This window comes from Eucyclogobius newberryi, unplaced genomic scaffold, assembly GCF_026437365.1.
Source record: "Eucyclogobius newberryi isolate DKJ021-1_F unplaced genomic scaffold, fEucNew1.0.hap1 SCAF_15, whole genome shotgun sequence".
NCBI lineage: Eukaryota > Metazoa > Chordata > Actinopteri > Gobiiformes > Gobiidae > Eucyclogobius > Eucyclogobius newberryi.
In genome coordinates this window covers 16,912,026-16,935,603 of record NW_027315779.1, presented here as the reverse complement: position 1 = coordinate 16,935,603, position 23,578 = coordinate 16,912,026, and the positions used below count along the sequence as shown (strand labels likewise).

Genomic DNA, 23,578 nt, shown 5'->3' with positions numbered 1-23,578 from the left:
GATCTCATACTCTTTATATGCCTTTATACCCTCCTCCGTGATTATATGTTTATAGTTTGAGGCTCTTAGCAACATTTTCCAAGCCATTGCTGCAGCGTTTTTTCCCCCTGGATATATTAAGCCTGTGACGTATGTGATGAGTTCCTGCCCTCAGTATTTTGCACTATTTGGTGTTAAAGGAAGGAGAGCTGGACGTTTGCTTGACCTGTCACCGTGTGGATGAGCTTGAGGCGTGAACAAGATATGTATTTTGTGCTCACAGGGATACCAGGCCGAGAAACTAAGTGATTGATCTCTGGGTTAAAGAAAGCTGGAGAGAAGTTTTGCACATGAAAAAGGGAAGATGAATGCATACGTTTGAGAAGTGTGCTGGACCCAGGAGAGAAGTGCCACACCAGAGGCAACCACAACTTCAGTCTTCACACTACAACTAAAGGCGAAGATGAGATACCAAGCCAGGGTAAGAAACTGTTGAGTTTGTGGTGGGAAAATCGACATTAGTGCTTGCATTCCTCTCTGATCCGCTACACAGAGCTCAAAAGGAAAGGGACCAATGACTCATTCAGATATTTTATGTCTTGTGACTCTTTTAATGAAGCACAGCAGCAGCCCTGAGCTATCTACAGTAGATACATTTCCATCAGACTGGCACAGGCCTGGCCAGTGGTAGAGAGCCAGCTGTGATACTGTAGCAGCACAGCCCAGGACAAACCAGCCCAAAGTGTGGGCACGCCTTATAAGGAAGACAATCCACATGTATTTGGCCCAGCAGAGCTTAGTCATGGGGCTCAGGGCCAAGTCCCACCGGCCCAAGTAGAAAGCAGCTCCTCATCGTCTGCGTGTCTCCTGAGGTGAAAGGGAGCACTTCAAAATCTGTGTATGATAAGTGCTGCCTGTAATGGTACGCAGCTTCAGAAAAACTAAACAAATTTTAAAAAAAGAACATTTGTTGGATAATGCTCAAACATTACTGGTATATATTTTGAAAGCTGGGAATTACTTGTCATGAATGACTTTGTTTATTTCTGTTATACACATCAGTTATCTCAGTTCTTTATACTCCCAGATAAAAAAACAAAAGGTGATTTAAAGTGGTGCACTTTGTAACTTTTCTTTTGGAGGGTCCGCCACCTGCTTGTCTCCATGAAGATATTATTGATTGGCCTAGAATGTCCCACTCCCACAGCAGGATATTGTACTTAGCAGTCTTCATGGAGACAAGCTGGTGATGCCACCAGGCAAAGTTACAGGTCAACTTTCAAACTCCTATAATTCAATAAATTTCAAGATGGATATATTTAACACCATACTATGGATCACCCCAGGCAAAGGAATTGTCTCCATGGAGACAGGCAAGTCTCAGGTTATACAATGCACCTTTAATGCCATGTTTTATACATTTTCTCAGCCATATATATCAATGAGATGACCTTTAGTCTGATGCGTAGAGCTATAATCCTGTAGCAGACATTCAACTTAAAGCCTTGAGCATCCACTGACTTGGCCAAAGCCTGACCTTGCATTCCTGAATTGTATCCTTTGGAAAATCTGACTGCGTTCTCTAAGTGTTATGGTCGGAAGCCCACCTGCCTCAGCGAAGAACAATGCAGGAGATGAAGGAGGAGGAGCAGCCCCTGTGGAAATGCTCTGACCTTCCTCTGGTCTACAGTTTTGGCGACATTCCACTGTTGTCCTTTTGTGTTTTTAAAGGATTTCCCTGCATCTAGTGCTCGGAGATAATGACCTATTCCAACATGAAATAGCCAAACGAGACCCTCGAGAGCCTCTACCATTGAACATAAGCAGTAGTACTGAGTTACTTTGTGACAGAGACGGAGAAAAGGCTGCTGTGATTTCAAACTCAAGGCTCGTTGTACTCTGCTTTTATTTGACACATTTCTGTAAGTTAACGAATTTATGTTTTGGATGAGTGATGACTGTGAATGTTCTGTGAAAATTCGAATAATAATGTGAATTTAATTGGAAAGTGACTAACTGCTTCCAAATAGCCTTGCATGATTTACTTGCAAACTTGGTACAGTCAGTTATATTTTATGAAGACAAAAAAGACTAGCATTATAGCTTAAACACACAAAATACAATTTTGGATTAAAATAATAAGTATATGTACATTTTCACAAAAACTACAAATTTCTGTCAGCTGGACAACCTTAGAATTCTTACAATTCGTGTAACATTATTGTGATATTCTGCGACAAGTGGGCCACTGTCCAGGATGTACCCCGCCTAAGGCCCGAAGTCACTGGGATAGGCTCCAGTCATCCGCGACCCCGAAAGGGAACAAGCGGTAGAAAATGGATGGATGGATGGATTATTGTGATATTAATCATTTTGTGATACTATGAACACTTCTTTTTTATCATTCAAGGTTGACACACAAGCTTGTTTAACCCTGTCTGGTGATAAAGCAGTGTGTGCGCGTCTGCCTGTGTGTGTGTGCGCGTCTGCCTGTGTGTGTGCGTGTGTCTGTGTGTGTGCCTGTGTGTGTGCCTGTGTGTGCCTGTGTGTGTGCGTGTGTCTGTGTGTGTGCCTGTGTGTGTGCCTGTGTGTGCCTGTGTGTGTGCGTGTGTGTTTTGTATATACATTTTAAGTCTCTTGAAGGTCATTTTTATGTAACACGAAGTCAGTCCTCTCTGTTTACTGCTGGGATGTTTAAACATCTTCATTGTTTAATCTTGGCATGCCTGAGTGGAACAACAGTGTGATTTTTGGCTTCTCTTAAACTGCACAAAAAACAGCAGTTTGTTGTTATGCATGACTAATGGTAGAGTTTTGTATCCACTCTTAAGATCATGCTTTCTTATGTTATCAAGACAGCTGTGCTATCAAATTAGTCTCTGCTGAAATGTGGCTTGACTGCCCTCTGCCTGCCAAGAAAGTGTCACTACAGCTCCAATTGTAAAAGACAAGATAAGATCCTCTCTCCGAAAGTATAATGCTATATTCTGTATTTTTATTTCTTTAGGAGATTGATGTTGATGGAAGAGTGCGTCTGGTGATGGAGAGTGCATTGACAGCACGGGACAGGGTCGGGGTCCAGGACTTTGTCCTTTTGGAAAATTACAACAGTGAAGCAGCCTTCATAGAGAACCTACGGCGCCGCTTCAGAGAAAACCTCATATATGTAAGTCTAAAACCTGTGCAATACCGTCATATTCATGTGCAATTACTGTCGTACTCACACGCAATAATGTCACATTCATGTGCATATAACTGATGTAAATGGAGAGTTCATTTTACTATTAGTATTATTTTGTCTTATGCTAGCTGTTTTTATTTTATTTCATCTTTATCTTTATTTTTCCCCTCCATTCCTTATTAAGAAATGAGATGTTCTGTCTATAGGAGTTTTTGTTTATAAGAGTTCTTCTATAAGAGTGTTTTTTAAACTCCCTATAAGTTATCTGTCATTTTCCTCTGTATCTACCTGTGTTGCAACAATGAAATTTCCCCATGTGTGGACAATAAAGGAATATCTTCTCTTATCTTAAAACCTCCTCTATGTAAGTCTAAAACCTCCTCTATGTTAGTCTAAAACCTCCTCTATGTAAGTCTAAAACCTCCTCTATGCAAGTCTAAAACCTCCTCTATGTAAGTCTAAAACCTCCTCTATGCAAGTCTAAAACCTCCTCTACGTAAGTCTAAAACCTCCTCTATGTGAGTCTAAAACCTCCTCTATGTAAGTCTAAAACCTCCTCTACGTAAGTCTAAAACCTCTTCTACGTAAGTCTAAAACCTCCTCTATGTGAGTCTAAAACCTCCTCTATGTAAGTCTAAAACCTCTTCTATGTAAGTCTAAAACCTCCTCTATGTAAGTCTAAAACCTACTTAAGTCTAAAACCTCCTCTATGTAAGTCTAAAACCTCCTCTATGTAAGTCTAAAACCTCCTCTATGCAAGTCTAAAACCTCCTCTATGTAAGTCTAAAACCTCCTCTACGCAAGTCTAAAACCTCCTCTACGCAAGTCTAAAACCTCCTCTATGTAAGTCTAAAACCTCCTCTATGTAAGTCTAAAACCTCCTCTATGTAAGTCTAAAACCTCCTCTATGTAAGTCTAAAACCTCCTCTATGCAAGTCTAAAACCTCCTCTATGTAAGTCTAAAACCTACTTAAGTCTAAAACCTCCTCTATGTAAGTCTAAAACCTCCTCTATGTAAGTCTAAAACCTCTATGTAAGTCTAAAACCTCCTCTATGCAAGTCTAAAACCTCCTCTATGCAAGTCTAAAACCTACTTAAGTCTAAAACCTCCTCTATGCAAGTCTAAAACCTCCTCTATGCAAGTCTAAAACCTCCTCTATGCAAGTCTAAAACCTACTTAAGTCTAAAACCTCCTCTATGCAAGTCTAAAATCTCCTCTATGTAAGTCTAAAACCTACTTAAGTCTAAAACCTCCTCTACGCAAGTCTAAAACCTCCTCTATGTAAGTCTAAAACCTCCTCTACGTAAGTCTAAAACCTCCTCTATGTAAGTCTAAAACCTCCTCTATGTAAGTCTAAAACCTCGTCTATGTAAGTCTAAAACCTCCTCTACGCAAGTCTAAAACCTCCTCTATGTGAGTCTAAAACCTCCTCTATGTAAGTCTAAAACCTCCTCTATGTAAGTCTAAAACTTCCTCTATGCAAGTCTAAAACCTCCTCTATGTAAGTCTAAAACCTCCTCTATGCAAGTCTAAAACCTCCTCTATGCAAGTCTAAAACCTCCTCTATGTAAGTCTAAAACCTCCTCTATGCAAGTCTAAAACCTCCTCTACGCAAGTCTAAAACCTCCTCTATGTAAGTCTAAAACCTCCTCTATGTAAGTCTAAAACCTCCTCTATGTAAGTCTAAAACCTCCTCTACGCAAGTCTAAAACCTCCTCTACGCAAGTCTAAAACCTCCTCTATGTAAGTCTAAAACCTCCTCTATGTAAGTCTAAAACCTCCTCTATGTAAGTCTAAAACCTCCTCTATGTAAGTCTAAAACCTCCTCTATGCAAGTCTAAAACCTCCTCTATGTAAGTCTAAAACCTACTTAAGTCTAAAACCTCCTCTATGTAAGTCTAAAACCTACTTAAGTCTAAAACCTCCTCTATGTAAGTCTAAAACCTACTTAAGTCTAAAACCTCCTCTACGCAAGTCTAAAACCTCCTCTATACGTAAGTCTAAAACCTCCTCTATGTAAGTCTAAAACCTCCTCTATGTAAGTCTAAAACCTCCTCTATGTAAGTCTAAAACCTCCTCTACGCAAGTCTAAAACCTCCTCTATGTAAGTCTAAAACCTCCTCTATGTAAGTCTAAAACCTCCTCTATGTAAGTCTAAAACCTCCTCTATGCAAGTCTAAAACCTCCTCTATGTAAGTCTAAAACCTCCTCTATGCAAGTCTAAAACCTCCTCTATGTAAGTCTAAAACCTCCTCTATGCAAGTCTAAAACCTCCTCTACGCAAGTCTAAAACCTCCTCTACGTAAGTCTAAAACCTCCTCTATGTAAGTCTAAAACCTCCTCTATGTAAGTCTAAAACCTCCTCTATGCAAGTCTAAAACCTCCTCTATGCAAGTCTAAAACCTCCTCTATGTAAGTCTAAAACCTCCTCTATGCAAGTCTAAAACCTCCTCTATGCAAGTCTAAAACCTCGTCTATGTAAGTCTAAAACCTCCTCTATGTAAGTCTAAAACCTCCTCTATGTAAGTCTAATACCTCCTCTATGTAAGTCTAAAACCTCCTCTATGTAAGTCTAAAACCTCCTCTATGTAAGTCTAAAACCTCGTCTATGTAAGTCTAAAACCTCCTCTATGTAAGTCTAAAACCTCCTCTATGTAAGTCTAAAACCTCCTCTATTTAAGTCTAAAACCTCCTCTATTTAAGTCTAAAACCTCCTCTATGCAAATCTAAAACCTCCTCTATGTAAGTCTAAAACCTACTTAAGTCTAAAACCTCCTCTACGCAAGTCTAAAACCTCCTCTATGCAAGTCTAAAACCTCCTCTATGTAAGTCTAAAACCTCCTCTATGCAAGTCTAAAACCTCCTCTACGCGAGTCTAAAACCTCCTCTATGTAAGTCTAAAACCTCCTCTATGTAAGTCTAAAACCTCCTCTATGTAAGTCTAAAACCTCCTCTATGCAAGTCTAAAACCTCGTCTATGTAAGTCTAAAACCTCCTTTATGTAAGTCTAAAACCTCCTCTATGTAAGTCTAAAACCTCCTCTATGTAAGTCTAAAACCTCCTCTATGTAAGTCTAAAACCTCGTCTATGTAAGTCTAAAACCTCCTCTATGCAAGTCTAAAACCTCCTCTATTTAAGTCTAAAACCTCCTCTATTTAAGTCTAAAACCTCCTCTATGCAAATCTAAAACCTCCTCTATGTAAGTCTAAAACCTCCTCTATGCAAGTCTAAAACCTCCTCTATGCAAGTCTAAAACCTACTTAAGTCTAAAACCTCCTCTATGCAAGTCTAAAACCTCCTCTATGCAAGTCTAAAACCTCCTCTATGCAAGTCTAAAACCTACTTAAGTCTAAAACCTCCTCTATGCAAGTCTAAAATCTCCTCTATGTAAGTCTAAAACCTACTTAAGTCTAAAACCTCCTCTACGCAAGTCTAAAACCTCCTCTATGTAAGTCTAAAACCTCCTCTACGTAAGTCTAAAACCTCCTCTATGTAAGTCTAAAACCTCCTCTATGTAAGTCTAAAACCTCGTCTATGTAAGTCTAAAACCTCCTCTACGCAAGTCTAAAACCTCCTCTATGTGAGTCTAAAACCTCCTCTATGTAAGTCTAAAACCTCCTCTATGTAAGTCTAAAACTTCCTCTATGCAAGTCTAAAACCTCCTCTATGTAAGTCTAAAACCTCCTCTATGCAAGTCTAAAACCTCCTCTATGCAAGTCTAAAACCTCCTCTATGTAAGTCTAAAACCTCCTCTATGCAAGTCTAAAACCTCCTCTACGCAAGTCTAAAACCTCCTCTATGTAAGTCTAAAACCTCCTCTATGTAAGTCTAAAACCTCCTCTATGTAAGTCTAAAACCTCCTCTATGCAAGTCTAAAACCTCCTCTACGCAAGTCTAAAACCTCCTCTATGTAAGTCTAAAACCTCCTCTATGTAAGTCTAAAACCTCCTCTATGTAAGTCTAAAACCTCCTCTATGCAAGTCTAAAACCTCCTCTATGTAAGTCTAAAACCTCCTCTATGCAAGTCTAAAACCTCCTCTATGTAAGTCTAAAACCTACTTAAGTCTAAAACCTCCTCTATGTAAGTCTAAAACCTACTTAAGTCTAAAACCTCCTCTATGTAAGTCTAAAACCTACTTAAGTCTAAAACCTCCTCTACGCAAGTCTAAAACCTCCTCTATACGTAAGTCTAAAACCTCCTCTATGTAAGTCTAAAACCTCCTCTATGTAAGTCTAAAACCTCCTCTATGTAAGTCTAAAACCTCCTCTACGCAAGTCTAAAACCTCCTCTATGTAAGTCTAAAACCTCCTCTATGTAAGTCTAAAACCTCCTCTATGTAAGTCTAAAACCTCCTCTATGCAAGTCTAAAACCTCCTCTATGTAAGTCTAAAACCTCCTCTATGCAAGTCTAAAACCTCCTCTATGTAAGTCTAAAACCTCCTCTATGCAAGTCTAAAACCTCCTCTACGCAAGTCTAAAACCTCCTCTATGTAAGTGTAAAACCTCCTCTATGTAAGTCTAAAACCTCCTCTATGTAAGTCTAAAACCTCGTCTATGTAAGTCTAAAACCTCCTCTATGTAAGTCTAAAACCTCCTCTATGTAAGTCTAAAACCTCCTCTATGTAAGTCTAAAACCTCGTCTATGTAAGTCTAAAACCTCCTCTATGCAAGTCTAAAACCTCGTCTATGTAAGTCTAAAACCTCCTCTATGTAAGTCTAAAACCTCCTCTATGTAAGTCTAAAACCTCCTCTATGTAAGTCTAAAACCTCCTCTATGTAAGTCTAAAACCTCCTCTATGTAAGTCTAAAACCTCGTCTATGTAAGTCTAAAACCTCCTCTATGTGAGTCTAAAACCTCCTCTATTTAAGTCTAAAACCTCCTCTATTTAAGTCTAAAACCTCCTCTATGCAAATCTAAAACCTCCTCTATGTAAGTCTAAAACCTACTTAAGTCTAAAACCTCCTCTACGCAAGTCTAAAACCTCCTCTATGCAAGTCTAAAACCTCCTCTATGTAAGTCTAAAACCTCCTCTATGTAAGTCTAAAACCTCCTCTATTTAAGTCTAAAACCTCCTCTATGTAAGTCTAAAACCTACTTAAGTCTAAAACCTCCTCTACGCAAGTCTAAAACCTCCTCTATGTAAGTCTAAAACCTCCTCTATGTAAGTCTAAAACCTCCTCTATGTAAGTCTAAAACCTCCTCTATGCAAATCTAAAACCTCCTCTATGTAAGTCTAAAACCTACTTAAGTCTAAAACCTCCTCTACGCAAGTCTAAAACCTCCTCTATGCAAGTCTAAAACCTCCTCTATGTAAGTCTAAAACTTCCTCTACGCGAGTCTAAAACCTCCTCTATGTAAGTCTAAAACCTCCTCTATGTAAGTCTAAAACCTCCTCTATGTAAGTCTAAAACCTCCTCTATGCAAGTCTAAAACCTCGTCTATGTAAGTCTAAAACCTCCTCTATGTAAGTCTAAAACCTCCTCTATGTAAGTCTAAAACCTCCTCTATGTAAGTCTAAAACCTCCTCTATGTAAGTCTAAAACCTCGTCTATGTAAGTCTAAAACCTCCTCTATGCAAGTCTAAAACCTCCTCTATTTAAGTCTAAAACCTCCTCTATTTAAGTCTAAAACCTCCTCTATGCAAATCTAAAACCTCCTCTATGTAAGTCTAAAACCTACTTAAGTCTAAAACCTCCTCTACGCAAGTCTAAAACCTCCTCTATGTAAGTCTAAAACCTCCTCTATGTAAGTCTAAAACCTCCTCTATGTAAGTCTAAAACCTCCTCTATGTAAGTCTAAAACCTCGTCTATGTAAGTCTAAAACCTCCTCTATGTGAGTCTAAAACCTCCTCTACGCAAGTCTAAAACCTCCTCTATGTAAGTCTAAAACCTCCTCTATGTAAGTTTAAAACCTCCTCTATGTAAGTCTAAAACCTCCTCTATGTAAGTCTAAAACCTCCTCTATGTAAGTCTAAAACCTCCTCTATGTAAGTCTAAAACCTCCTCTATGCAAGTCTAAAACCTCCTCTATGTAAGTCTAAAACCTCCTCTATGTAAGTCTAAAACCTCCTCTATGTAAGTCTAAAACCTCCTCTATGTGAGTCTAAAACCTCCTCTACGCAAGTCTAAAACCTCCTCTATGTAAGTCTAAAACCTCCTCTATGTGAGTCTAAAACCTCCTCTACGCAAGTCTAAAACCTCCTCTATGTAAGTCTATGTAAGTTTAGATCCTCATCTATGCAATTGTAAAGTCTAACAAAGTCTGCCGTGTGTTTGAAGTGGCCATATGTGCTTCTCTCACATTTATGTTATGAAGCATCAGAATCAGATACAGAAAAGGTTTATTACCATTGTCAATGAACACAATTCACAAACATGGGTACTACTACTAGGTAGGGCATGCATTGAAGAAAAACTAAATTTACTATAAGATAAAAATATGCTTGCTATGTACACATAATTTACAGGTAAATTTAGATGCAGTACAGAAAGTGAGTGACTGATGCATGTTTTCTCTGATGCCAAATGTTTTTTCTGATGCTTTGGGACAGACATACATTGGCTCTGTGTTGGTGTCAATGAATCCATACAAAGAGCTGGAGATTTACTCCAAACAACAGATGGAGCGCTACCGAGGGGTCAGCTTCTACGAGATATCGCCTCATATGTGAGTCACACCGCTGCGTTTAGTCGTGTTAGTGAATTATCAGAAGAAATACACAACAGTCATGAAAGCCAATGTACATAAACACATTCTGTAAATTATATACATAGCACAGTCATAACACATTTGATGAACTGTACTGTTTTATAGGCACAAACACATTTGGCTATGGATTGGTTATTGTATTGTTTTTATTGCAGCTATGCACTGTCTGACAACACATACCGAGCCATGCGCACTGAGAGGAAAGATCAGTGTATCCTCATATCCGGCGAGAGCGGAGCAGGAAAAACTGAAGCGTCCAAGAAGATCCTGCTGTACTACGCTGTCACCTGTCCCACCAAGGACCACATGGACACTCTGGGGGACAGGCTGCTGCAGTCAAACCCTGTGCTAGAGGTATGTAACCATGTCCAGACTTTGTTTTTGCATGTGTTTGTCATTACTTTAATTTCTTCTATTCCCTTTTGTTTGTTTGCAGGCTTTTGGTAATGCCAAAACACTTCGGAATGACAACTCTAGTCGCTTCGGGAAATATATGGACGTGCAGTTTGATTTTAAGGTCTGTCTTTTTAAATTCTTTGGCTAAGAAGATCTCAAATAAATCTTTTTTTTTTTTTTTAAATAGGGATCCCCTATAGGTGGTCACATATTGAACTACCTTCTGGAGAAGTCCCGTGTTGTTCATCAAAACCACGGGGAGAGAAACTTCCATATCTTCTATCAGCTTTTGGAAGGAGGAGATGACGAGCTGATCAAGAGGCTGAACCTGGACAGGAACCCACAGAGCTACAAGTACTTAGTCAAAGTGAGTTTTAATGTCCGGTAAACATAGTCAATGTTGTTTATTTATTTTCTTATCTAATATCAAGTAATTATTTAGGGTAATTGTCCCAGAGTGAGCTCCGTCAGTGACAAGAACAACTGGAAACTTGTCATGAATGCCCTCCCTGTTATTGGCTTCACTGAGGATGAAGTGCTGGTCTGTATCTCTGTACACTGCGTTTGTCTTAAAATATTGTTTTAAACATTACCATCAATTTTATAAGAACAAAAAACATTGTAATTTGCACTTGCACAAGTTCATAACGTGCTGTTAAATGATGTAATGTGCAACCACAGAATTTACTGGACATAATCGCCAGCATCCTTCATCTGGGGAACACGCAGTTTGGAGAAGGAGAAGACGGGGAAACTCACATCACCACAGAAGAGCAGATAAAGAGTTTGGAGAAGGTCAGAGCAGTCCCTCCGGTATTTACGGATCTCCAAAAATGTACAAATTTCGAGCTGTGAGCAGATGTGTTGTTCTGCAGCTATTGGGAGTTGACGGCTCGGCCCTGAGGGAGGCGCTCACCCACAAGAAACTCACAGCCAAAGGAGAAGAGGTGGCCATTGTTTAGACCTCATTTGTACAGCTCAGTTTGTACTGCACTAATCATTTCATTCCAAATCTTCCAGATGATCAGCCCTTTCAATTTTGAGCAGGCAGTGTCGGCTCGGGATGCCCTGGCCAAGGCTGTTTACGGCCGCACATTTACATGGTTGGTGGAGAAAATCAACCAATCACTCGCCGTCAAGGTAAAGTCAACGATGTTTTGATTGAATTGATGTTTTTGCAGATTTGTTCCAATTTAAATATTTATAACTTTAATAACAGGAGGAAATCTATCAGAGCGGCAGAGCATCCACAGTAATAGGACTACTCGACATCTACGGCTTTGAGGTGTTGCAGAACAATAGGTAGATCCTTTGTGTCATTTACATTAATGTTCTTTTTTCTTGATTTATCTAAATGATTTTTGTTGTTTTTATCTCAGTTTTGAGCAGTTCTGCATCAATTACTGCAACGAGAAGCTGCAGCAGCTGTTTATTGAGCTCACCCTGAGATCTGAACAGGAAGAGTATGAGACAGAGGGGATTGCGGTATGTGTCAGGTTTGAGTGGTAAAAGGTCAAAAGTATTTACACATCGATAAGGTTTTCAAATATGCCTTTTTGTATGTATTTTTAGTGGGAACCAGTGACATATTTTGACAACAAGATCATTTGTGACCTTATAGAAGAAAAGCACAAAGGCATCATTTCCATTTTGGTAGCTACAACTAATTATATGTTTTTATCTTTGTATGATCGTGTCTATTTTCATGCTTGAAGTTTTTCTATTGTTGTCATTTAGGATGAGGAGTGTTTGAGACCTGGGGAAACATGTGACCTTTCGTTTTTGGAGAAACTGGAGGACTCGCTTGGTGGTCATCCACATTTTGTCACGTGAGCATTTTGACATAAGTTAGGTGATACAAAAGTGAATCTTTCTTATAGCTGTCTTACTGATCTACATACAGTCACAAGTTGGCCAATGGGAAAACACGCAGAATAATGAACAGAGAGGAATTTAGACTGTTGCATTACGCAGGAGAGGTCAATTACAATGTTAATGGTATGTTATTCAATCTTGTGATATGCAAAAACTGTGAAGGATATCCATCAAAATAACCTCTTTTTTAAGGTTTTCTGGATAAAAACAATGATTCACTAAACAGGAATTTGAAGGAGGTACATATGTATTTTTCATAAACTGGAAAAATTGAGGCGTGCGTTTTTTGTGCTTGTTGTTTGAATGTGACTTTCTCTCTGCTTTAGGTTTTGTGTCAGTCAGACAATCAGATCCTTTGTCATTGTTTTCGAAGAGAGGAAGTCTTTGACCAGAAACGACCAGAAATGGTGAAATATGTTTCTTTGCAAATCTTATTTTACTGTATACCGAGTCAGCATGTTTTACAGAAATCCCTGAACTTGTGAGCAACACTTTCTCTTTTCTACAGGCCGCAACACAGTTTAAAAATAGCCTGATTAAACTTATGGAGATCCTCATGTCCAAAGAGCCATCCTATGTGCGCTGTATTAAGCCAAATGGCTGCAAGCAGCCAGGTAAAGCCTGTTACAGCAATGCTCATGTCAACAAATAATCTAAGATCGTTTTTAAGTATATATTATTCATTGAGATAAAATAATCAGTGAAAGGCAAATTATACATTTCTGGGTGATTGTGTATTGCAATAATGATTATTTAATTTACCTTTGCAGGTAAATTTGATGAGATCCTGATCCGGCACCAGGTGAAATACCTGGGTTTGATGGAAAACCTGCGCGTCCGGAGAGCTGGCTTTGCCTACAGGCGTCGATTTGAAGCTTACCTTCAGAGGTGAGTCCTTTTCCCGCATTAACCATGTGTACATAAACTATGTTTATATATTATGATACCATATATTATGTGTGTATTATGTACATTATTCATTTAGATATAAGCCGCTCTGTCCAGAGACATGGCCAAACTGGCAAGGTCCTCTTGCAGATGGAGTATCTACACTGGTGAACCACCTGGGCTACAAACAAGAGGAATATAAACTTGGCAGGTACACAATTTACACTTTTTGCTCTCTTTATTCTTTTAAAAGAATAAAAACTTATTTGTGTTTCTGCAGATCAAAAATCTTCATTCGTTTTCCAAAAACTCTTTTCAACACAGAAGATGCTCTAGAAGCAAAGAAGCCTGAGATTGGTGAATAGAATATAAAACAAATAGCAAAACCCTGTTTTATACTGTTTTTGTCATTATTAGTTTTGACCCTGCAAACATCTTGGAGAGGATACAGAGAAAGAGCCAAATACAAACGCATCAGACACGCAGGTTGGCAAAATGACTAACATTTATAAAGGTTACAGAAATCTTCTGAAGTATTGTATGGTAGCTGCATTCTTAAATGAGATCAGATCTAAACAAAACATGTGAATTTGTAGCAATTGTGATCCAGTCTTTCTGGCGAGGCATGAAGGGGCGGAGACGTGCCAAGAGGCGAAGAGAAGCCGCCAACTTGATACGCAGGTAATTCTGTTAAATACACAGTCAATATTTTTGAATTGTCCGAATCATTTTGGCTCCCTCTAAATTTTCACTTTTACCTGCTTTGCCAGACTCATTAAAGGCTTTATCTATCGTCATAATGATTACTGCTCTGAAAATGAGTATTTCATGGATCATGTACGCCGCTCTTTTCTCATGAAGCTGAGCAAAAACCTGCCCAAAAATGTTTTGGACAAAAACTGGCCAACACCTCCACCTTCACTCATAGAGGTAAGACCTGATGACCAACCTGACTATGACTTTACATTCTTTACCTTTGAATGTTTTATGTTATTTATTGCCAGGCTTCTGAACATCTACAAAGGCTCCATCTGTGCAATATGGTGACAAAATACTGCAGAAGCATCCAGCCTGAATGGAAAAAACAGGTAAATATAACATAATTTATTAGGAAATGAATGCTTGTATAAAATGTTTTTTGTGTATTTTTATGCACAGATGACACAGAAAGTTGCAGCAAGTGACATTTTTATGGATCAAAAAGACTGCTATCCTATGAGTGTTCCTAGGCTGTTTTTGGACTCCAGGCTTGGTTAGTGAACAGGTTTTTTGTATCTTACAAACAACAATTTTATTATCATTTTAATCAAAATTTTCTTTCCCCCTATTAGAACGTGAGCAGATCAATCTCAAAGTTGTTCAGACACTTGGTAATGACAAAGTACAGGTGGGTTTTTCACTTCACAAGTAACGGAAACAGAAGCCTAAATGTGTGTCATGTGTAACACTTGTGTGTTCTTCAGTACGGTGTGACCGTGGTTAAATATGACAGAAGAGGGTTCAAGCCTCGCCCTCGACAGCTGCTCCTGACCAACACGTTTGCTGTGCTCGTGGATAGGACCAAAATCAAGCAGAAAATTGACTACAACACACTGAGAGGTGAGAGGCCGACATATATTAAATGAAAGGTCACATGTGGCTGTAGCTTTACAGTGATGAGAGTGCACAACGTAGAAGGGCAACATGATTATTAAATTGTACGCTCACAGTTAAACACATTGTTTTGTCAATTGAAAAAGGCATCTCTGTGAGCGCCCTCACTGATGGGATGATTGTCCTGCACATGCCCAATGAGGACAAGAAACAGAAGGTCAAGTTGGTACATTAAGCTAAAGGTTTTTGGAGTTCTTTGTTTAAAATGTGATGTTTGTGTCTTCAGGGCGATGTAGTGTTGCACTGCACCCACGTGATCGAACTGGTGACAAAACTAGCCTTAATGGCAAACAAGACCAACTACGTGAACATTAGCTCGAGCAGGTGAGGTTCAGACAGTGATATTTAGTAGACATACAATTAAGACAATGGAAACCATTTTCCATGACATTTGCCATAAGATAATGTCTTTTTAGAGTTTAGTTACGCCATCTGTAAAAGCTTTTGCTACTATTTGTAATTTGAGAATGTTATGTCACATTGGGGTCAACATTTAGAATTTGAAATTTCACTTCATTTGACAAAAACACCCAAAGCCATTTGCTATTATTTAACTTTTTTGTTTGATTTTATTTATTTTTTTACAGCATACGGTTTGTCATTGGTCGTGGCAGAGAAGGATTTATTGATTTTACCAGGGGCTCTGAGTTGAGGGTGGTCAAAGGCAAAAGAGGACATCTGCTGGTGGTGAGTCAATCATCATGTAATAAATACAGGTGTTTTTAGAATTATAAAGTGACTGTTTTTAAATCTGTCAACAGACTGCTCCTAGCATCAACACATGAAGGAACACGAGACAGCATTCTGTGTGAAATACCGCTACTCAAAAGGTCCTATTATCACGGAATCGTAAAGAAGATATATTTATCTTTCACAAATGTTTCACAAATACCATTAATAATGAAGTTGCCACAGTTCTAGTGCTTTACGTCTTTATTAACATATAATAACAGTAACTCTCTCTCATGTCAAATTATACAAACAAACAAACAAAAAAAAACACATAAAAGCATATACTTGTTTAATAAATATCTATCAAATAAAGAAATATCTATATTAAAATAAATAGCTTAAATAACATAAACATCCATTTTGGACAGTTTTGTGCGTTTAACACAACAATGTTGGAAATATTCCATATTTCCCTGAACAATAAAATATACAGACAAATATTTGTGTCTCGTGGTATTCCCTATTATCACTTTCTGTTTCTCTGAGTGGGAGTTGTTTTATTTGCCAGGAGGAGAAAATCTCGAGCCAGTTTGATGAGGTACAGGTCTAGATCCCTGAGGATGATGTAGCCCTCCACTCGACTGTCCCATTGTGTTCTGCTGCTGCTCCGGACAATCCCTCCGGGTCCTCTGGTAGTGCGGGGCCTCTCAGTACTGCCAATGTAGTTCTTCTGCAAGAGAGACCATTAGACGTGATTAGACATTGTACCATGTCGTCAAGCTGAGGCTCTGATACTGTTGTACGAGGCGCACGGACGCGTCTGCTAGTCTTTGGCAGTTCTGATTTTGTTTGATTAAAACCTCATTTTATTGTAATTTTAGAGTCTTAAAGTTGAAATTCTTATTTGAACTAACATAATTTTTTGTTAGTCCCTGTTTAGACCTGTGCTGGCTCCCAGATTTGGTTTTGGTTTAGCTCTAGGTTTGTCCATGTTTAGTCAAGTATTAGACTGGCTTTAAACAGTTGAAGTATGCTTGGTTTTATTTTGGGGAAGTCTTGTGATTTTGATGAGTTTCGGTTGTGTTGCACAATGCCAGGAAAGTGAATACATGAGTTCAGATCTTTACTATACTGGACATTTATGAGAATAACCCCTCTCTTTTCAAATTTTTTTTTGGTCATTGTTTTTGAAGAGACGAAGTCTTTGACCAGAAGTGATCAGAAATGGTGAGTGGTGTTTTCCTTAGTAAAGATAATTTGACTGTATACGCTGATTCATCATTTCTCACAGAAATCACTGAGCTTGTGAGTAACACTTTCTTTTTTCCAGAAGCCACAACACAGTTTAAAAATAGCCTGATGAAACTTATGGAGACTCTCGTGTTGTCAGGATGAGGTCCCGATACTGTGCTACGAGAATCAAGGGTGGAGTTTGATTCTTGCTTTCAGAAGTTGAGGTTGGCTTGGTTTTATTATGTTCTTTGGCAGTTCTGATTTTGTTTGATTAAAACCTCATTTTATTGTAATTTTAGAGTCTTAAATTTGAAGTTCTCATTTGAACTAACATCATTCTTTGTTAGTCCCTGTTTAGACCTGTTCTGGCTACTAGATTTGGTTTTGGTTTAGCTCTAGGTTTGTCCATGTTTAGTCAAGTATTAGACTGGCTTTAAACAGTTGAAGTATGCTTGGTTTTATTTATGGGGAAGTCTCATGATTTTGATGAGTTAAGGCTGATAAGAACACATGAAAGAGAGTAGTTAAAATCCCCTCTAGATTGATGCATGTGATTTAATTCAAGCTATGAATCACTCGGTGCTTTTCCATTATTATTTACTGACTTAAAATTCTCCTCTTAACATCATTATCCCATCAACAAGAACCATTTGTACTGGGGTAAATGTACTTTCTTTGTATGTTGAATGTTTTATGCCTGACTCCTGTCGGCTTTAGTTTTGTCTTGGTCGAAGGGATGTTGGGGGCCCTACCTGGTTGTTCACTTGTCTGATCAGATCCCGAAGGTCACACCCGATGTGTTGAAAGCTCCCAGGTAAAGTGCTCTGGGTTTCTGCATAACTGAGCTGTTCCCTCTTCCAATCCAACATGCTCCGAAAGGCCTGCATGTCCGAGAGAGCCGCCCCAAGTCGCTCCTCGTCCTGGAGGCACGCACATAGCAACATGTGGTTTACAAACACTCTCACTATTGTCATATAGACACGCATCTTCTCTTCTACTTATTGTAGTGCATTATTTCACAAATTACATTTGTATTCATTATGTATGATGATTAGGGTTTGCATTTCTGATGCAAATCTGTCCTTTAATCCAGACCTGAGACAAGCACTGGATTTTTCCTTGTGGTCGAATTTTCTAAATTAATGTAATTATAATATAAAGAATAATTACTGGAACATGTATCACAATAAAACATATACTGTATTTCATTAAAGCACTTACTTTAAAGTTTTATTTACTACGAATAATATTGATAATATGCAATATATTAAATATACATTTCACTGACATACAATTGTATTCATGGACTTACTGTCAGTTTTAGCCAGCTGTAGAAATCTGTTGACAGTGATGGCAGGTCTTTCAAATGTTGACTCCTGTCCACATAATCTTTGCCTTCCAACTGTTCTTCCTTCTGTTCAGCATAAAAATGTATTCCCCGATTAGTTTAAACACACAAGGTAATAGATATATTGACCGTTGAGGACTTACATATCTCATTAGCAGTTGCTGGACTCTGCATCTTGTGAATCGTGCAAGGCGATAAGAAGTGATGTATTTGGTGTGGAGTACTGCAGACGGGAGACAATGGACGCAGCTCAGACTGAAGCACAGGAGGATGAGAACCTGCCCCCAAAGAGTCATCTGCCAGGACAACAACATGATTATTTAGTCAATTATAAACAACCGGAAATGTGACATTTTACAATGGAAAATTTGGAAAAAGTTGGAAAAAAAATTACCAAATCAACATAATTTTTAAACGTTTGAAAAGTTTGTCAAATAATTGTATTTGCATAGTCTTTCCTATAAAGCATCTACATTGCATCTAAATGCATCTACAAATATAAATAAAAAAGGCTCAGTTCACAGAACTAAATTAGTTAATTTGCTTTTGGTTCTGTGCTACTACTACTACATCTACAATTACAATTACTACTAATACTCTACTACTACTACTACTACTACTACCATGCGGGGCCAATGTCACAGAAATACAAAATACTGTGCTGCTAAGTAAAGTCTATACTTTGAGGAAACAGAATGAAACTGAATTTAACTGAATTTTTCCTTCTGTGAACTAAACCAAAATGAAAAAAAGTTAAAAAAGACTAATTTTGATTACATTAAAAGTTATAACTCAGCAAACAACACTATCCTAAAATGTAAGTATTTGAAATGTGTGATAACAACCCTGAACAAAAAGTGTCTGTTTCTCAATAAACAGAAGTGCCCTCTCCCAAAACATTCCTAGTCAGACACTGACATCTGTTTATTTTTATGTTGTATTAATTTATGTAACATGACACCATACTGTGTAAAGAAAAAAAGCCTTATTGAAAAATATCCATATGCCATAAGCCAATAATTCATTGAAGATCTGAACTTACCTTGTAGAGAGCAGAGCAGTGTATTAGGCAGCTTCATGTTGCTGTGAGTTGAGTGAAGTGTTTATATATTCAGATTTCCATGGTAGATTTACTGTCTTGCTTTCAGTTTCCAGGTGCTGGAGTTTTTTTCTACTTTCTGTCTTATTCTCTCAGTCCTTATGTAACAACACCCACGTATTAAGTAATGGACCAACTCATCTCAGAAAACACACTCTTGCATAAATGTTATAGTAAGAACATTTGCATTCATTCTAAATGAGCGTGATAAACAAACTTTGTTTGAGGAAGTTTTACACAAAAGTCTTATCTCAACCTACACATACAAAAGCTCATTATGTAAGATGATTGCTCATTATGTAAGTTTGGGTTGAAGACATTTTCAACGTTTTATTGACATAATTTATTTAACACATTTTTATTTTTTATTAGAAAATTTGTGGTTGACATGTCACAAGAGGGCAGGTATCACTTTGAATGGTTTATCAATTTACTTTTAACTTTTAGATATTTTCCTGTTAAATGTTTAAGTGACGGGCGCTGTCCTATCTTGTATTATTTCCATATATTAATATGACAAAAATATTGTTTATGACTATGTGGTCTTTTCTTTCATATAAAACATGTTGAGTTGAGGTGTGGTGTGTTACCTACAGTAAACAGCATCAGCATATATTATTGCTTGAATTACCTATTGATGATATAGAATAATGGAGATATAAGAAGGAAGGAAGATAGGAAGCTTGTTTATGCATAAGCATAAACAAGCTTCCTATAATAAACATATGAGTTCTTAGACTTGATGTGCCGATTGAGAATGACTCTTGGATGAGAGTAGAAGCGTCTGGTTTTTCTAAAAATAAAACTGCGTCCAGATGACTACAACATAATCTTTTTCAACAATACTTCCTATTATGCAATTAAATGGGGCTTGTACAGTGCAGAGGGGAATGCTCAACAGTAATTTATGTTGGGAAGGTGCCCAGTATTTAGAGTTATTGTGGCGCCTTAGAATCTACAAGAATCTGTCTACACTTGTTTGGGGAAGTGTGTTTATTGTGCAGTATACGCCACAGATAATGAAACCTTGAGCAAAAACATAACTATTCATTGAAACTGTTGGCAATTTGACGTAAGTTCTTTTGTACACATTTCAAAACAGTTGAAAATTTGATTAAAGTTGATGTAAATTCCTGTTGGAGTGACACGAGAGAGTAGGAGGGTTTCCACCTACCTCTTTGTGGTCGGACAGTTTCACTTCACGATGTCACCAGATCGCTGGTTATTCACTAGGAAACTGCCTCTTATCAGACACAGGATCGTCTCTGTGAGTTCAACGGTCATGCAGTCACATTGAGAGTGGGTTTACTGCTGTGGGGCTTTAAACCTGTAAAAGTAACATATTTGTGTGTACAGATTTGGACAAAGTTATATTGAGAAAACATAGTTTTCTTCCCGTTTTTGTCAACAAACTAGTCACAAAGTAATTTTTTTGTTTGATTTTTAAGCTGGATGCCCTTCCTGCCACAGCCAGCCATAGTAAGGGCTGACTGTGGCAGCCCTATGCTCCCACCACCTGAACATTTGTTAAGAGTTTTGATAAAAGGAAACTGTTCTTATGATGTTATGAAGTAGTAATGATGAAGAAGTAATGTAATGTAATATAATCTATAGCAACATAAGACAAAACGTGACCATTTTCACTTCACATTCATATTTACCGTAAGTGAAAGTCATGATCAATCTTCCCTTCTTTCAGTTCTTAATTATTGGGGGCAGAGTTTTTTCTTTAAAGCCACAGACACAACTTTGACGTTTACTTCTGAGTGAGTAGGTTTTCCCTTATTTTCAAAACCTCCACCTTCTCCGAATAAGTCCCTACAACACCTCGTGCGCGGTCAACTTTCAGTCACTTGCTGTCTCATTCATGTTTGGTTTCAGACAAACTTCTTGAGTTTCAATTGATTTCAGGAAGGAAATACGTTTTTGCTCTTCAACTTCCTGTTTGAATATGTTCAGTTTCTCCATTCAGTCCAAGTTAAAAAGCACCACATTGGAAAGAAAATACATCCATTCAAAAAAATACAAAATAAATAAACCGTTTTGGAAACGCAAACTACATTAAAAAAAGAAAAAACTTTGAGCAAAAGATAGCACCCTATAAATGTAAAAACAAATGAAAGTGCCTGTTGCAGTTTAAAGTGCATAGCTTAAGGACATCACTGCCTGTGAGAAGAAACTCCTGCTGTGGCAGGATGTAGTGCATTTAATGGCACGATAGAGCTTCCCACATGGATTAATAGCACAACAATTTGGCTAAAGGCCACAGTGAGTCAATAAATAAATCAATACTTTAATTAATTAATTATTGATAAAGTGATACATTAATGAAAAACTGAGCATAAAGGGTTGTATAATTAATTACAATTTGTTTGGCTTAATGGAATGAACATTATCCTTTGAACTTTTTTTTGGTCTCACAATCAGCCATATTAGTGCCTGGCGTTGGCTCATTATGTTTCTTATGCAACTATGGTGGAATTGAACAAGTTTCCATCTGGTTCATAGATGAATGCTTAACAGCACTACACCACTGCCTTCTACACTGGAAAAACAATGAGTGCTGCTGTTCAAAGCCCTGCATGTGTAGAATATACATCTACAGCTTCAATTCAAAAAATAAATTAATACAAAAATAATTTATTAAAACACACAACCAGCTGAATGTTAAATCTATATCCAAATGACTATTAAAACCCCTTAAGCTTAGGGCCTATGTGTCCAAAAATGCTTGAAAAAATGAGCCCCCTTTAAAACTGACTGAAGCCTTTGTGAAGCTGAGACTCTGCAGTTTTGTATTATGATGTCTGTTCTACTCTGATTACAAGTAAATACAAGCACTGCACAGAGGAATTCAAATGTTAAATCCCGACTCGATTTTCTTTGTTAAATATATAAATGAGTAAAGCTGGTTTCTGGAATGGATCGGCTGATTGACAATTCTCTTTTGAAAGCTGAAGGTAAATTCACTAAAAAGGAGTTTTAGGGAATTGTAATAATGCAAAAAGTACAGGAGGAATCCATATAAAAGTCCTGTTCACTTTTAATTTTATTTTAGAGTAAATTTCTAATTGTGGCTTTGGAGTACAAACTGACCCTGATGCTTCCCAGAATTATTGATTTGACTTGAGATAAGAGGGTTACAGCTTTATTCTTATGTACAACATATCAAGCAGCTTGAGAGTTCCCTTTTATAAGATGGTGGACAAAATGGAAAAACTAAAGAAAAAGTCCAACGTCCCACGTGTCCCCAAGCATAAGGAGACAATTTGTGGTCACCCTGAAAGGAAAGATTCTGGTTGTGTTAATAGTTCTGGAAACCATTAATATCAAATATCATTGTTGTTTGCACTTAACAGATGAATTTGAAAAGATGCAGCAGATAAACTTAAAAAACTTAACATAGAAAACCGTGACAGGAGTTGTTTGTTTGCTGTGGCAATGAGCAAAAGCCAGCTGTGTGACCTGCTATGAACTGGATTATTTTACTTGGATGAACAACATCACAGACATCTCAGTTTCAAATATTGTTTATCAGATTAGAAATAATTAAGTATCTATAATCTATCAATATGTATCTATATGCATCTATATTTATGTGATAAAGACTAGTACTAAACATGAGATTTATTTCAGGGACCTCTGGAAGTGTGCGGAGCCAGTAATAATTTAATATAAAATAACATAAAACAACCTTTATTTGTCCCACAATGGGAAAATTCCAGTCTTGCAACACAGATTAGGCACAGAAGTATAATACTAAAAACAGATAACTCGGAAATAATTCATAATCTTAATGATATTAATACTCTTATTTACAGCAGTTATATGGACATTAAATATTGCACAGGGATGATTGACATTATGTCACAGAATTGCACATGAATATAGGAGTATTACACATGAATTATGAAAATCTGAATGACACATGTTCAGGGCTAACAGTGTTTGTTGTAAAGTCTGACAGCAGCAGAAGGAAAGACCTGTGAAATATCTCCTTCACACAGCGAGGGTGGATCAGTGTGTCACTGGAGCTGCTCTATAACAGTGGAACATTATAACCCCAAAACCAAAGTTTAAATAAAAATATGCTCTCTTTTTTTGGCTTTTTACCAACCATGTTCAGAGTAAAAAACGAAATATAATTAATTTTAAAAGACGTATAATATATTTAGCTCTGGATGGCCCTCAGCCGGATGGGTCCTGGCCCAGTGGTTTGGACCCTTGCTATACACCATGTTTTCTCCAAGGTCCAAATAGCAAAACTCATGCCTATAGTATACATTGATTTGGCATTGTTTTGTTGACATTCACATTTAGGATTTGGGATGGCACACAATCTATCTGTACAACCACAGAAATGTACCTGAGTGGCAAGGTCCACTGAGGCTCCAAAGCACAATTAAGGACATCTGAGGAGTCACCAAATCGGTTTATAAAAATATTGTGACTGAGTTTACCTCCAGCTAAGACGAGGGATGCTGTTTACTCAGCTTGGTTTCAAACACAACGGGTTCATTATCATTCAGGGGCCAGTTACAC

The 23,578-nt window shown here is 37.8% G+C and overlaps 2 protein-coding genes across 2 annotated transcripts; one reads left to right on the top strand and one right to left on the bottom strand.

The window, feature by feature from the left end:
• On the top strand, positions 1-15,604 carry myo1ca (myosin Ic, paralog a). Its single transcript, XM_072446391.1, has 32 exons — positions 1-460; positions 2,987-3,145; positions 9,715-9,830; positions 10,028-10,226; positions 10,309-10,389; positions 10,456-10,635; positions 10,711-10,809; positions 10,950-11,063; positions 11,144-11,215; positions 11,289-11,408; positions 11,488-11,570; positions 11,648-11,753; positions 11,841-11,921; positions 12,006-12,097; positions 12,172-12,266; positions 12,336-12,382; positions 12,470-12,550; positions 12,652-12,757; positions 12,914-13,031; positions 13,129-13,242; positions 13,312-13,388; positions 13,449-13,517; positions 13,628-13,712; positions 13,802-13,961; positions 14,036-14,119; positions 14,190-14,283; positions 14,363-14,418; positions 14,495-14,630; positions 14,771-14,841; positions 14,911-15,008; positions 15,272-15,371; positions 15,446-15,604. The coding sequence occupies exons 1-32, from the start codon at positions 443-445 to the stop codon at positions 15,467-15,469; spliced, it is 3,135 nt and encodes a 1,044-aa protein (XP_072302492.1). The 5' UTR covers positions 1-442; the 3' UTR covers positions 15,470-15,604.
• Positions 15,605-15,882: 278 nt separating this feature from the next.
• LOC140360465 (interleukin-27 subunit alpha) lies at positions 15,883-18,233 on the bottom strand. Its single transcript, XM_072445668.1, has 4 exons — positions 18,081-18,233; positions 17,902-18,003; positions 17,342-17,509; positions 15,883-16,086 (listed from the first exon to the last, which is right to left on the bottom strand). Exons 1-4 carry the CDS (start codon positions 18,231-18,233, stop codon positions 15,883-15,885), a joined length of 627 nt encoding a protein of 208 aa, XP_072301769.1.
• Between the last annotated feature and the right edge of the window lie 5,345 nt (positions 18,234-23,578).